Source organism: Eretmochelys imbricata, chromosome 14 (genome assembly GCF_965152235.1).
Source record: "Eretmochelys imbricata isolate rEreImb1 chromosome 14, rEreImb1.hap1, whole genome shotgun sequence".
In the NCBI taxonomy this organism is placed as follows: domain Eukaryota; kingdom Metazoa; phylum Chordata; order Testudines; family Cheloniidae; genus Eretmochelys; species Eretmochelys imbricata.
In genome coordinates, this window is record NC_135585.1 from 51010918 (window position 1) to 51027161 (window position 16244).

At 45.1% G+C, this 16244-nt stretch overlaps 2 protein-coding genes across 5 annotated transcripts in view; one reads left to right on the forward strand and one right to left on the reverse strand.

Annotated features, from left to right (window-relative positions):
• LOC144274626 (uncharacterized) overlaps positions 1-12063 on the reverse strand; it is a 223107-nt gene extending 211044 nt beyond the window's left edge. The window contains exon 1 of the mRNA XM_077833613.1: positions 11003-12063. Within this exon, the coding sequence (XP_077689739.1) occupies positions 11003-11922 (920 nt within the window). The 5' untranslated portion in view covers positions 11923-12063. The remainder of the gene's footprint in view (positions 1-11002) is intronic.
• LOC144274602 (uncharacterized) overlaps positions 1-16244 on the forward strand; it is a 35517-nt gene that overhangs the window by 2643 nt on the left and 16630 nt on the right. For 3 of the 4 annotated variants that reach the window (XM_077833553.1, XM_077833556.1, XM_077833554.1), the window contains one exon: positions 584-3410. The exons of the other annotated variant lie outside the window; for it this stretch is intronic. In XM_077833553.1, the coding sequence (XP_077689679.1) occupies positions 584-1782 (1199 nt within the window). In that variant the 3' untranslated portion in view covers positions 1783-3410. Of the gene's footprint in view, positions 1-583; positions 3411-16244 lie in introns of those variants that run through there. 4 annotated transcript variants of the gene reach the window in all.

The window sequence follows — 16244 nt, forward strand, 5'->3', positions numbered from 1 at the left end:
TGTTGTCCTGTCTGTATTCATTCATGTCTGTTCCCCTCACTTCCTGGGAATAGCTCCATCTATGGGGCAAATGTCACCCACCCACGCTGACTGAGATCTGGCAGGACCTCCCTGCCCCAAGATTTTACTTCCCCCTGGGTGTTTGGAAGGGATCTGGAGGCAGAATCCAATTTCTCCTGGTGCTCCGTGTTGTCTGTTACAAAAAGGTTATTTCTTCCAAGCATGAAGACTCCATTTTTTCTTTAATTTATTTTTAAAACCTCTGTTTCTGGCTTCACCCTGTGGTGCCGTTGTTATACCTGGTGCAGTACACTGTGAAATTAGAGGAAGAGAGAGGGTTTAAAAGAAGGAGGAGCCTCCATTCTTGGAGGATGAGGAGGAATATCCCAGTTCTAATGGATCATGGTGCACCAGGGACCCACTTCACAGAAGGAAAAATTAGAGAGGGGTTAGTAAATGTTCCCTTTCTCAGTCTCCCCAGCAGTTACCATGTTGTGTTTCCCCTCTTTGCTGTTCCCCTTTTGTTCCTTTCTTCCCCGGCACGGGGGATGACTCCTGTTTAGATTCTCTCTCTGTATTCCAGAGCATGTTGGGATGGTGAATGAGAAGGAGAATCCAGAGCAGGAAGGTGGTGAGGACGTAGGTCTGCAGGGAACGGTATTGGGAAAATCCGAGGGGAATCTTTATGAGAGTCATAAACGAGGAAAAACCTGCAGAAACCAGCGCAGGTCAGAGAGGCTGCTGGGATACGACCCAGGGAAGAAAATTTGTGAACCCATAAATCATGGTGGAGATTGCAAGGACCTCAAGGAAACAACAGCCCAGCAGAGAATCACCACAGAAGAGAGAAAAAACACATGCACCGAGTGTGGGAAAAGCTTTATTCGGAGGTCACATCTTATTTCCCATCAGAGGATCCACACTGGAGAGAAACCCTACAAGTGCCTTGTCTGTGGGAGAGGTTTCAGCCAGACCGCACACCTTATTTCACACCAGAGGATTCACACGGGAGAGAAACCCTATAAGTGCCTTAACTGTGGGAAAGGTTTCATTCAAGGTTCACATCTTCTTAGGCATGAGAGAACCCACACAGGTGAGAAACCCTATAAATGCCTGGAATGCGGGAAAAGCTTCATTCAGAGCTCAGATCTTATTTCACACCAGAGAACCCACACAGGAGAAAGAGTCTATAAGTGCCTTGACTGTGGGGAAAGTTTTGATTGGAACATGCAGCTTGTTAGACATCAGATGCTCCATACAGGAGAGAAACCCTACAAATGCCTGGATTGTGGGAAAGCATTTAGTGACAGTTCAGCCCTTATTATTCACCAGAGACTCCACACGGGAGAGAAACCCTATAAATGCCTTGACTGTGGGAGAAGATTCAATCAGAACTCGCTCCTTACTAGACACAAGAGAACCCACACTGGAGACAAACCCTATAAGTGCCTGGAGTGTGGGAAAAGTTTCAATCAGAGCTCATATCTAATTGCACATCAGAGAACTCACACAGGAGAGAGACCCTATATGTGCCTCGAGTGTGGGAAAAGTTTCAGTTGGAGCTCAGATCTGACTGCACATCAGAGAACCCACACAGGAGAGAGACCTTATAAGTGCCTGGAATGTGGGAAAAGATTCCTTCAAAGTTCAAATCTTAGTGTGCATCTGAGAATCCATACAGGAAAAACACCCTATAAATGCCCCGACTGTGGGAAAAACTTCAGTCAGAGTTCAAACCTGACTAGACACCAGAACACCCACATGGCAGGAAAAACCTCATAAACCTCGACTGTGGAAAAATGTTTAGTGACAAATCACAATTTAGTACACATCAGAGAACCCACACTGGAGAGAGACCTTATAAGTGCATTGATTGTGGGCGAAAATTTAATGGCAAAGCATACCTTATTACACATCAGAGAACCCCTATGGGAGAGAAGCCCTATAAATGCCTTTACTGTGCGAAAACTTTTTTTCAGAGCTCAGATCTTACTTCACAGCACAGCATCCATATGGGAGGGAAACCATATAAATGCCAGGACTGTGGGATAAATTGCAATCATAGGTCAAACCAAATTCGACATCAGAGGATCCATACAGGAGAGACACCTTATAAATGCCTTGAGTGTGGGAAAGAGTTTAGTGACAAGTCATGCCTTATGGGACATCAGAAAATCCACACGGGAGATAGACCCTATAAATGCCTTGACTGTGGGAAAAGCTTTATTCATTTCTCACATCTTATTGTGCATCACCAAATCCATTCAGGAGAAATACCCTATTAATGCCCTGACTGTGGGAAAAAATTCCCTCAGAGTTCAAACCTGACTAGGCACCAGAGAATCCACGTAGGAGAAATCGCCATCAATGCCTCGACTGTGGGAAAAAGTTGAGTGACAAGTCACTACTTAATATACATCAGTGAACCCACACTGGAGATGGGTCCTATAAATGGCTGGATTGTGGGAAGAGTTTCACTCAGAGTTCAGTTCTTATTTCACAGCAAAGGATCCATGGTGAACGCAGAGATGCTTTGAATGTGGGAAATGTTTCATTCAGAACTCACAACCTTTTACACGGCAGAGAATACGATCAGCCCCTCCCTGCTGCAGCCGTGGCTGCTGGGCCAAGGGGCCTTTCTGCCTCTGAGGGTTGTCTAGAGCAGGAAAACTGGTTGGGGTTGGTAGCTGCCACGTTTAGCCCTGACCTGGACCAAACCTCTACCACTTCTAGTCTAGACCAACCCTGAGCATCTCAGTTATACAGTGGTCCCAATCTAAGTTCCCTGTAAGCTGCGCGTCCAAGCAGCCACCCAGCAAGCTATCAAGTGCCGCACAGTTCAGGTGCCCCTTCCTCCACTGCCACGCTGCTCCTGGCCTCTGTCTTGGAACTGCTCCCAGGAGCCTCCCGCTTGCTATGCAGAGCGGGTGAGAAGGGGGGGTGCTGATGTCAGGGTATCCCCTGCCCCTGTACCCCATCCCTGCAGAGCGGGAGCGGGGGGAACGCGACAGGGCTCAGGAGTGGGATGGAGGGAGCTTTCTGGTGGCTGCTGCTGTGTCTGTTTTGAATGCCGGTCTACCTACAAGACCACATACTTAAAGGGACAATGCATGTCTCTCTCTCACACACACATGCTGTGTGTCTCTCTCACACTCACACACCTCCCAACACATACTTGTATTGTTGTTGTTGTTCCTTCTTGAGACGTCCTGCAATGCACATATATTCTCTGTAATTTTATTCTTTCAAAGTGCTGTTATTTGAGTTTTTTGACTGGTCTATGCATTTCATAATTTTTATTTCTCTCTTTCGCTTAAGTTTAATTCTTTGAGCAGTGAGTTCTAAAATGCCTAACCTGTCCTGGCTGGAGTAATTATCCCTATGGTATCTTATTAAAAATATATATTATATCTAGGCTTTTTGTTTCTACTGGTGGCGCACAGCCGCACATTACTTCGGTAATTTGGTGCACATAACAAAATTCATTCCACGCATGGATGGAAAAAATTAGAGGGAACACTGATCTCAACCCCCACCAAATCAGACTCCTGAGGGCTGGAGATGAAAGCATTGCAGACCTGGAGGGGGAATTTGACTCAATCCCAAACACAGTGTGATTGTTCTGACCCTAAATCTCAGTTTCCATCTTTGGGTAAAGCAGCTTCTGGCCTTTTTCCTGCCCAGCTCAGATTGTTTTTAGATGGGAGTTTGGGTTTTCTCCTTTCATTAGGATGTCGTTAAAATTTTTGTAAGTAACATGACCATAGAAGGAGGCTCCGAATGGGACAGGTGTAGACAGTTCAGAGGAGAAAATGGGTAAGTGTGTTCTCCTGATTCTGAATCATCTGGAACATGCTCTGGATTGTTCATTTATATGAACCTGGGGTGTCTTACAGCCCGTCCTGTATTGTGGGTTAATCTCTATTTGCTGAAGACTGTTTGATCCCATAATAGGATATTAGTTTTGTTTTACAGGACATAGTGCAGATTTATTGGAGACTTCATAAGACAAAGGACCATTTGCCAGGACACTCTCTTACTTTACTTGTACCATTTTCCGACACTTTGCCATGAGATTTTAGTTTGTTTGAACAATGGATTATTATAAATCACCAGCAGCACGACCACTGATGGGGCCAGTCACACATCACCTCCATACTGGTGCACATAACAAAATTCATTGCACACGTGGATGGGAAAAATTAGAGGGAACCCTTGGTGGGGCGTGGAGAAGGAGTTTAAAGTTACAGTAGCCTGCGTGGCTAAAACTGTAAAGGTGCTGGGCCAAAGGCCGTTATCTGGGATTTCTCTCCCTGCCCTGTCAGCAGCTCCACTCTCCAACCATTTTGAGGCGCGGCCATCATCCCAATTCCACCGTCACAATGTGTCCAGGAGGGGGCGGGGGGAGGACCGCTTAGGAATCAGAGCATCCTTGGCCTTCAGCTAGCTACAGCAGTGCCTGAACTGATGACAATTGCCCAAAGGACCACTAACGCCCACCAGAACATGTTCCCTTTCCACTAGAAAAGAATCTAGGAATTTCACTGACCAATGAACTTTGTTAATTGCAAGTGAAGACTGCCTGGTGGTATCTCAGGCCATTCCAGAGCTTGGAGTTCCGCAAACCTCTGAAAAGCCTGAAACACAGAGCTAAGGGACACACCAAAACAATGTCAGTCATTTGGGCTATGCCCCCGTACGCCCAGTGCGCACACGCACTTCCACTCGGCTTGTGCGGAGCGTGCTAGCACTGAGAGACGAGGGCACATGACACTGGTAGGACAGAATCTATCCTCTTCCTTTTGCTACGGCAGATCTTGTTTTTAGGTGAGCTGCAAACACAGAGCCTGCTGAATAGAAACAACCTACACTTGTGAAATTTTACAGCCCCTTCCCGCTCATGCCGAGGAGGATCCAACACTACACTTTCATTTACCCATAGCCCATGGACCACACTCATCCCCCACCTACCTGCTGACAGTCCTCATGGCAAGAAGCCCACTGGAATCAGGCTGCCTTCCCTATGTGTTAGTATTCTTAAATAGATGTAGAATTTATAAGAGTGTGTTTAGATTTTATAAGCTGCTTGTAAGATGCTGGTGCAGGCATTAATCTTGTTATAAGGGGATCTAAAGTGTCTGCTCTGTAATTGTGTAAGTCAGCAAACAGGAAAGAAACATCATCTGGTGTAAAAACCTCATTTCCTACAGAAGGAATGGCATTTTCTCTGGTGCCGGGCAAATTACCGGACATCAACTATGGTAAAATACTGGTCTCGGGAAGGCACATCAGCAGCAGATGACCCATTGGACACCATAAAACAAAAGACTCTGTTAAGTGCTCTTCCTGCCCTGCCCCCAGCAACATGAGGTGAGGCTATGCAGGCAAATTTCTACTGTTAGGGGGGTCGCAAAGAAAGAGGAATAAAAAAAATCCCCTGAAAAGAAGTACTAAATTGTCTTTACGTTGCTGGACTTTGCAAGGACAAGGTTTCTACGCAAAAGCATGGGATCCCCAGCTATACAGCCTGGGATAGCCCTAAAAGACTTGTAAAGGTTACTTATGATAGAAACTCTTCTTACTTTTTGGAACTAAAGATTGTAACTCATTCACGTGTATATGTTTAATTGCTTTAACCTTGTAAATAACTCCCATTTCTTTTCCTTAGTTAATAAATCTTGCTGATTTATTATTGGATTGACTACAAGTGTTGTCTTTGGTGTAAGATCTACGGTGAAATTGACCCGGGGTAAGTGACCGGTCCTATGGGACTGGGAGTAACGTGAATATTGTTGTGATTTTGGGTATAAGGGACCATCTATCACCAAAGGAAGCTCACCTAGAGGGCAAGAAAGATGAGTGTCCAAGGAGGCTGTCTGTGACTCCATGGTTAGGGTACTGGGGCCTGAAGAGTTTACACATAATATCTGGTTGGTGAAATCTAAGTATAGAACTCAGCTGGGGTTTGGGCCCTGTCTGCGGTAGTCTGCCCCGTGGTTGGCATTCATGCTCGAGCTGCTGAATGACAGCTTGACACTAAGCCAAATATCCCTGCCCGGTTTTTTTTTTTAACTTTTCCTCATAGGATTTCTAAAACTTTCATTTGTGCTGCTCTCCTCTGGCCTCTCTCCAATTTATCCCCATCTTTCCTAAAGCTATTTCAGGGCCTGTGCATTTCTGCTCAGCTTCGATTCCATTCCTCCAAAAAAGAACCCTTTGACAGGCAGATTTTAGCAACATGCTTCTATTTCTCCCCAGGGCCAGACTCAAACGTCCAGGGCTCGGCTGTTACTCGGGTTCAGTGGCTGTAACCTGTTGCCTTGAACCCCTTGAGGTCTTGTTTATCATTTCTGGCTAGCAAGACCTTTTGACCCTCTGTCCGACACTCACCTATCAAGAGAGCTAAAGTCTCTGGCGAATATTGTGTTTTGTTTTGCTTATCCCAAGGGAGAGCAGTTGCCGTACACCAAGTAGGGTAAGTGTCGAACGACTGTGACCATTGTGGTCAGGATGAAGGACATGGTTTGACCCCGAGGGCAGCACAAAAAACGGTAGAATCCCTCTACTCTACGAAAAGCTGTTTCTGTGGGGAGTGCTGTATCTCCAGAACCCAGAGCTATAATGACCATAATTTTGGTCACTGACCCAAAGTGTCTACATTGAAACAGTAAGCTGGCCCTCACTTAACCATCAGCTGGTGCTCCAGTAGAATGGTGTGTTAGAATCCTACGCAAAGGATCCTTCTGGTTCCATGAGTGAGAAAAGGTGGAAAATACTGGAGGTGAATCATTAGCTGTGCAACAGGTCTGAACCTGGGAGTTTGGGTTTTGTTGAATACTGGGCTATGTTCCTGTGGGAGAGGAGGGCTGTCTGAATGGGACAGCCTGCATCTCCCAGAGAGGGGGGCTAATCTTCTCTGGAGACAAGCGGGAGCAGCTAGGCTCATGTTAAATTAGCAGTGACAGGGGAGGGTGCTAAGAAGGCACATGCAGTACAAATGCAACTTAGCGTGCCACAAACAAATTGAGCCCATGTGGCAAAGGATGTGAAGAGGGGGAAAGAAATCAGCTGCTTTGTACCAAACACTGGGAATCTGGGTGACAGGCAGGAAGGAGCTGGAGGTTCTCCCTGATGAGGAGAAATTTGATAGAATTGGCTTTACTGAAAATTGGTGGGAGGATCCTTATGATTGCAACATTAAAATCTCTGTTTACAACCTGTTTCGGAAAGACGGAGTGGGCATTACTTGATTTAGAGTGATTGGTAAGTCGGAACTGCAGGACCTTGAATGCATGTGGTTCAGTGTCTTTTTCTCCTTCTTTGTTTCCCATCCACCAGCTCAGCAGCAGTTGGTCTTCCCACCACCTTCTGTCTTATATCCGATCATGGCTTCCATCCTCTTTAGTCCATTTTATTCTATGACATTCTTCACCAAGTCTAGTCAACGCAGCCTCAGTCTTCCTCTATTTCTAATTGCTTGGTACTCCGGTTTGCATTGTACCCTGAGTAATGTCACAGCAATCTGGACTGTTGAACAGCTGCGTCCCCTCAATTCTCCAGCCTGGGATGCCTTTACACTGCTTCAGTCTGACGGCAGCCACTTCTGGTCTGCTGACACACAGCTTCAAGCATGCACAGTGCCTCCAGCTTATTGTAGGAGTGCTATAGCCGGCTACTCCTGAATGACACTGCAGAGTAACACCACCAAATTCCTAGTCCCAGACTTGCCTCCTGGACAACACAAGCTCATATAAAGCCCGTTAATTCCTGAATAGAGAATGATACGTACAAATCATGTTATCTCAAGTGGTGTTTCCCAAACACTTCAATCCAAACACACTGGTTGAGATACAACAATAAAACAAGGTTTATTAACTCCAGAAAGGTAGATTTTAAATGATTACAAGTAACGAGGCATAAAAGTCAGAGTTGGTTACAAAGAAATACAAGGTAAAACGCAACTAATACCCAACTTAACAAGTGAAATGAATGTAAAGCAAAAAATCTCTCTCACCACATGCTTTAGCAGTCTGGCCGGCTGGAATCCTTTCAGCCAGGACCCCTCTCCCACTTCAAAGTGGTGTCTTTTCTTCAGGTGTTGTGGCTGCTGTGGACAGAAAGGGGAGATCACTTGGGGTGTCTGTTCTGACGCTTATCCATTTTTCTGCTCTTTGAGAATGAACTCTAGCTGGGGCTCAGGAGACAGAAAAAAATCTGTGGGGATGGGAACCTCCAGCTGTTTCTTAGCCAAGATATCAATTTCTCACTCACACCCTTTTTCCTACCAAAGAATGGCCGCTTAGCCAAGTGACAGTCCATTTGATTTCACTGACACCTGGCTAAAGCATCAGTTTGCCCTATGCCTCTGAGGAACTGGTTTGTGCCTGCTTTTCTAAACTTGGAACATGTCTCAGTCACGTCATACAGTAGAATCTTATAACTTTACATAAAATGTTGCCACACATATTTTACCAGGGCAATAATGTTCAGCAAATTATGAGTTTTCAAATAATACCTCACAAGGCATACTTTGTACAAAATGTATCCGAGTCTTGTAAAAGGGGTGAACGTTAGGTTACAGACTGTCACAAGCGCCATGTGTGATTTCTGGTCCATTCTTGACCCAGTTGCAAGTTGTCTTTCTTTAATCTTCTGTAAAAGCATTATTTCTTGCCTTACACATTTTCTTACCACTTCATCTTTTATTTTCTGCAGTCTTGAAGCTCTCAATAGTCCCGTCAACCAGCTCATTTCTGCAGTCAATATCTTTTCACCCATTAGCTTTCCTCATACTCCAACTCCACAAGGTATGCAGGGCCAAAAACATTTTAATATAAAAATCAGCACATATGAGAGAACTGTTGAGCCGATACTTTCTGTACGGGTCAGAATGTTGGTGCATGGCTCAATGTGCTAACTTACAAAGCCCAGGAGAAGATCCTAGTGTGGGTCTGTGATAGGCCATTGAATCAAACTAGAGGAGTTACTCCATAAGCACCTGTCTGTAATTTCTGGAAAGAAAAATTGTGTTGATTATGGATTACTCCAGTTTGGGAGACATATGCTGGAGGTTTCATGTAGCCGGGGTAAAACATCATGAGATTGTCTAAAAATTATAAATGGCAGTTTTCTAAAACAAAAGATATTGCCCCTCAAATGAGGTAATTATTTTGGACCTCACGATAGATAATCACTGGACTGGAAGTAGGTGATTGCCTAGGGATCAGTGATCATGACCTGATTACATTCAATATGGGCAAACAAAGGTTAGTCCCAACCAGTAACATGTATATGCTTGGTGCTTCAAAAGGGGAAACTTCCCAAAGCTAAGGAAAATTATGAGCAAAATTGACTGGGAAGAAAAAATTGGACAGAAAAAATGTGATTGAAAATGGGGATTTCTGTAAGAAGAGTTATTAGATGGCAACAGCATAAACAAACAAACAAAAATCCAACATGATTCTACAGTTGAGAAAGAGGACAACTTTGACTAAAAGCCCATCCTGGTTCCATGGTGAAGTAAAGGCAGCAATTAGAAATGAAAAAGCAACACAGAATGAAGGGAAAAAAGAGGAAATAGATAGCAATTGATATGCATTAGAAATTGTGAAGTGTAGAAAATTGATATGGAAAGCTAAAGACATCAGGGAATAACCCATGGATGGCAGGGCTGAGGGCAGTAAGAAGGAGTTGGTAAAATATATTAGGAACAAAAGAAATCCTAACAATGGTATAGGCACATTACTATCTGGAGATAGTAAAATTGTTAATAGGGATGCAAAAATGGCAGAAGTGTTTAATAAAGATTTCTGTTCTGTGTTTGGAAAGAAACAGGATGATGTGCTTGTATCACATGAAAATGAAGAAATACTTTTCAGTCCATTAGTAACTAAGGAGGATGTTCAACAACATTTACTAAGGAATAACATTTTCCCATCAGCTAGCCCTGGATAACTTCCACCTCACAGCTCTAAAAGAGTTTTCTGAGGAGAACTCTGCCTCAAAGATATTAATTTTTAAAAAATCGTGGAATAACAGGGACATTCCTGAAGAATTCCAGAAAGGCAAGTGGGATGACCTGGATAACTATAGTCCACTTATCCTGATATCAATCCTGGGTAAAATAATGGAAAAGGTAGTTTGGGATATAATTAATACTTAATTAAAGAATAGGACCATAATTAATGCCAGGCAATATGCTTTATAGAAAATAGGTCTTGTCAAACAAATCTGATTTCATTCTTTGAGGAGATTAAACATTTGGTTGATAAAGATAACTGGGTAGATGGAATACACTTAAGACTTTTTTGAGGCATTTTACTGCATCACATTCTGGTTAAAAAAATAGCAATATCAATAAAGCACACATTAAATGGATTGAGAACTGGCTAAATGACAGATCTCAGAAAGTAGCCTTCTTATATGAGCACGTTAGTTACAAAAGTTTTAACATCATCCTAACGAAAGGAGAAAACTCAAATTCCCATCTGCAAACAACCTGAGCTGGGCAGGAAGAAGCCCACAAGCTGCTTTTCCCATAGATGGAATCCTGGAATTAAGTTCAGAACGATCGCACAGTATCGAGGATTCACTGAAACTCCCCTCCAAGTCCGCAACATTTTCATCAAAAACAACGAGGAGTCCTTTTGTTAGTCTGTAAAGTGCCACAAGGACTCCTCGTTATTCTGGCTGACACAGACTAACACGGCTACCCCTCTGGAACCTGTCAACATTTTCATCAGCAGCCCTCACAAGTCTGACTTAGCATGAAAGAAGTCAAAGATATGTTCAAGGCAATTGGATTTATTTTTTAAGACACTATGGCCAGTCCTAGGGATGGAATTGATAGAATTTCTCTCCTGTGTGGAGTCTCCAATGTCAATTCCACTTGAAGCATTTTCCATGTTAAAGATATTTAAGAGGTCTATTCTCTGTATGGGTTTGCTGATGCCTGATACAAGCTGACCCCAGCTGAAGCTTCTCCCATATTCAAGGTTTCTCTCCCATGTGGATTCTCTGATGTCGGATATAGGTTGATCTCCAACTGAAACTTTTCCCACAGTCGAGGCATTTATAGGGTCTCTCTCCTGTATGGATTCTCTGATGTTTACAAAGGGCTGAGTTGTTAATAAACCATTTCCCACAGTCCAGGCACTTATACGATCTCTCTCCTGTATGAGTTCTTTGATGTGAAATCAGATTTGAGCTCCAGCTGAATCTTTTCCCGCACTTAAGGCATTTATAGGGTTTCTCTCCTGTGTGCGTTCTCTCATGTGAAATAAGAACTGAGCTCAGAACAAAGCTTCTCCCACAGTCCAGACATTTATAGGATTTCTCACCCATGTGGGTTCTCTCATGCCTAATAAGATCTGCGCTCTGAATGAAGTTTTTCGCACAGTACATACATTTATAGGGTTTTCCACCTCTGTCAGTACTCTCATGCCTAATAAGATGCGAACCCTGATTGAAACCTTTCCCACAGTCAAGGCATTTATAGGGTTTCTCTCCCGTGTGGATCCTCTGGTGGGAAATAAGGTTTGTGGTCTGATTGAAACCTTTTGCACAGACAAGGCACTTGTAGGGTTTCTCTCCAGTGTGGATCCTCTGATGGGAAATAAGATGTGACCTCTGAATGAAGCTTTTCCCACACTCAGTGCATGTGTTTTTTCTCTCTTTTATGGGCATTCTCTGCTGGGCTGTGGTTTCCTTGAGGTCCTTGCAATCTCCACCATCATTTATGGGTTCACACGGTTTCTTCCCTGGGTCATACCCCAGCAGCCTCTCTGACCTGTGCTGATTTCCATTGGTTTTTCCTCGTTTGTGATTCTCATAAAAATTCCCCTCAGATCTTCCCAATACCATTCCCTGCAGACCCACATCCTCACCACCTTCCTGCTGTGGATTCTCCTTCTCATTCACCATCCCAATACCCTCTGGAATACAGAGAGAGAATCCAGACAGGAGTCATCCCCTGTGCCGGGGAAGAAAGGAACGAAAGGGGAACGGCAAAGAGGGGAAACACAACATGGTAACTGCTGGGGAGACTGAGAAAGAGAACATTTATTAACCCCTCTCTAATTTTTCCTTCTGTGAAGTGGGTCCCTGGTGCACCATGATCCATTAGAACTGGGATATTCCTCCTCATCCTCCAAGCATGGAGGCTCCTCCTTCTTTTAAACCCTCTTTCTTCCTCTAATTTCACAGTGTACTGCACCAGGTATAACAATGGCCTCACAGGGTGAAGCCAGAAACAGAAGTTTTAAAAATAATGAATTAGTACAGACAGGACAATCTGATGCTTGTCACCTCCTTGTGTTTCCGACTCCCCTATGCTGTGGCTGAGGGAGTGATCCCCTGCTTGGTAGATGGGACAAGCACTAGTGTCTGACAATAGCTATGTGGCCATGGCAGCGCAGGCTGTGGCTTGGATTAGCCACCTGAGTACAATCCTGCCCTGCCCCTGGGCACATATTCTGGTGGCTAGCCCAATATGCTACAAATGCCGCTCTTTTCAGGCGCTAGCTCGAGCAGAACTAGTGCATGTAAATCTACCTGAGCTGGGAATCCCACCTCCCAGATGCCGTGTGGATGTAACCTAAGTGACCAGGGAAGAACCTGAGCAGAAGCTAAACTGGCCACATCACGGTCCCCTCCAGCTTCCAATAACCAAGGTGACAGGACTCCCTTACCCAGCGAGGTCCCCGTCTCGTAGTTTTCCTGCATGACGTCCCTGTAGAGGGCTCTCTGAGCGGGGTCCAGCAGCGCCCCCTGCCCCTGGGTGAAATACACAGCCACCTCCTCGAAGGTCACCGGCCCCTGAAACAACAGGAGTCCCCCACTCAGCACCTGCTGCCCCAGCCACAATCCCACTATTCATGGTCGAGGAGAGCGGATAAAATGGAAGCTCGGGGCGGGGAAGAGTAGCAGAATCCCACCCCCAACCTGCTCAGAGCAGCCGGGAAGCTTCAGAAGTGGAGAAAGAGAGAGTTCCTTGTCCCTCTCAGCCGGTGGAGGAGGGCAGGGTCATCTCATTTATCACACACCTACTAGCCAGAGGCTGATACAGGAGGCAGAGCCCTCGAGCAGGGTCCAAGGACAGGAATCCCAACCCCCTCCCCATTCCCAGCAGCTGGGGGTGAGGGGACAGGGCCTTTCCCCTGGGCCTCTCCCCTGGGCCTCACTGGTATGTGCCCCCTTCAAATTCCAGAGCAGCGTCTGGCTAGTGGGTTCAGGCTCTAGCACTGGGAGTCTGGTCTGTTTTCCCAGCCCTGCCCAGGGGGTTTCTTTCCCATTCCAGAAATGGAGGAATTTCCATCCCCACAAAGGGCCTGTTCTGAACATTATGCCACAGACTGAACATGTCCCAGCAGGTTTGCCCCACTCTGTCACCACCTCCCTGACCCTGTGTATTTCCTGCTCCAGCCCTTCTAACACAAACCCACCAGCAGCCCCCTGAAACTCCCCTCTCCGAAAGGGTTTCCCATCCCCCAGCAGGATGTGTTGTAGTCACTGGGGTTCTGGCAGTCCTACCCCAATGGGGAGCTCCATTTTCAGAAAGCAAGTGAAAGTTCACACAAAGTTACAACCACTGACAACAAATGTTGCTAGGAAAAGATACACAAAGGAGACAGGCTGGGTCAGCCCACACAGAAAGGTCAAAATAGACATGAGAGGAGTGGATCTGAAACCTGGGTCTCCTAAAACCCAGGTGAGGGCTCTACCAGACGGCTGAAGATAATCTCACTCTTTCTTGCCCAATGCATATGTATTTATTCATACATGGTGGAACAGCTTTAACGGGAGAGACTGAGGCCTGGTCTACACTACAGAGTTAGATCGACGTGAGGAGCTGACATTGACCTAACTCTGTGAGCATCTACACTGAAATGTTGCTCCCACCGATGTAGGTCGCCCAGTATATGGAGTTAATAACTCCACCTCCATGAAAGGGGCATCTCTCAGGTCAATGTATTTAGGTTAATGCAGTGTTCATGCAGACACTGCTTTGCTTACATCACCTGCTGCTGCCTTCGTCAGCCTGAGCCCTGCCGCGCGGGGCTAACAGCTGGAGTGCCTGTGTGGGGCTGACAGCCGGAGCCCCACTGCCCAGGGAGTGCTCCAGCACCACCGACAGAAGGAGTGTAATGTGGACGTGAAAAGCCGGTTTAATTACTGTGGTAGCTGTAGGTCGACCTAATTTAAGTCGATTTAATTTTGTAGTGTAGACATGCCCTCGGAGAGACGTACCCTGGAACACCCCATAGTTTTATGCATCAAATTCCAGGAGAGGGTTCTCAGCTGAGAATGACCAAGCAGAGATAGCCACCTAAGTCCCTTTGGGGGGTGGGGCATCTGACTCGCTCCTCTCTTCAGCATTTTAGGACAAGAAGCAATGGGTTTAAATTGCAGCAAGGGAGGTTTAGGTTGGACATTAGGAAAAACTTCCTGTCAGGGTGGTTAAGCACTGGAATAAATTACCCAGGGAGGTTGTGGAATCTCCATCGTTGGAGATTTTTAAGAGTAGGTTAGACAAACACCTGTCAGGGATGGTCTAGATAATACATAGTCCTGCCCCGAGTGCAGGGGATTGGACTAGATGACCTTTCGAGGTCCCTTCCAGTCCTACGATTCTATGATTTTCTATTGGCTAGCTCAGGCACTCCCCAGTCAGCATGCTGTGTTTTGTAGATCCCGTTTTTAGGTGCTTAGCTCTACCCAGGAATAATAGAGGGAGCCTGGGAGCCAAACTCAGGTTGTGGTTCCCACTGTGATTCAAGGCACCTAAACCTTAGGTGCTGCTATGCTGATCATTGTAATACCTAAGTCCCTTTGTACATGTAGCCCTGGGTGATTTTCCCATCACTCTCTGGGAGACACTAGTCCCCTAGATGAGGGAGGCTCCTTAAATATGTAGGAAACAATTTGCTTCTCAGATATCAGGGGGAAAGTTGATCACTGGGGAGTTTAATTCCCCATCCACCCAATCTCCATTTGGTGTCAGGGATTTTTAAGGCCAGAAGGGGAAGAGACCATTGAATTTAGAAAGTCTAGTCTGACCTCCTGAACAACACAAGCCACAGCAATTCATCCAGTTACTCCTGCACCAAGTAGTTCCTTGTGGTTGACTCAGGCGCCTCTACCAGAAATCCACCCAGTGCTGACCTCAAGAGATGGAAAATCTACCACTTCTCGTGATAGATTTTCCCAATGGTCAATCAGCCTAATTTTCAATTTGAATTTCATCTGGTTTTCAGCCATTCTTCTTCTTTCTGCCTGGCTCTGCTAGATTCAAGAAGCTTTTAGAACCCGATATTTCTTTTTGTAATCAAATCAATGACCCATGGCAATATTTCCCCTCCAAAACTGAGGAAATCTTATATATCCCTAAATCACACTGTAAGAAGTTCTCAAGCAGCATATTTCTTACTTTGCCTAGCTGTATATTTTGATTATTATTAATGGAAATACAGTAAAAGCTGTGTTGTCCGGCATTTTATCAACCAGCAAGCTCTATTAACTGGCATTTCTGATCTATCCCAATATAAATCTTCAATCTAGTAACCGGGTCAAGTATACTGCCCAGGAGGTTATGCAATTGCACATTCTGCATTCTGTTTTTATGCCAAAGAGGCAGAAGACAAGTCAGCAAGAGGATATCAGGGATTTATTCAAAAAAGCAGCTTCCAGGGTGTGTCATAACAGATTCAGCCCAATCTCCTACACCTTCTACGTCTACAATGATAATTGATGTCGATGATGATGACCTTGAGGCACTGCAAGATCCTGAAGTGCCTTCTGAATCATCCCAGAAAGATTAAATTCTGTTCAGTATCGTTTTAGTGTTGTGTATTTTTAGTGATCTGGGTGTAGGCCATGCGCTGCCCAGAGTGATAGGCAGTGTCATTAGATAACCTGCTGTATAGAAAACTTTCTCTGTATACACCTATGTGCTTCAAGAAACCGACCACTCTGCAGTGCAGTACCATGACTGGATTGGTGAGTACCTGTCTACTGTTTTATACGGTATTCGTTTTATTGTATTCTAATTCTTTGAAAATTAGTATTCCGGGGTAAGTATTACTCCCAGTGAATGGGAATATTTGATTAACCGGCACCCCCCATTCCCCCAACATGCCGGATAATAAAGCCTTTATTGTACTTTCTCATCCTTTTGTGTGTGTAAGGTGAAACTGGTCTTTACCCCCTAAAATCTCATCCTTCCAAGCCTAGGTATGTAGAAGAGA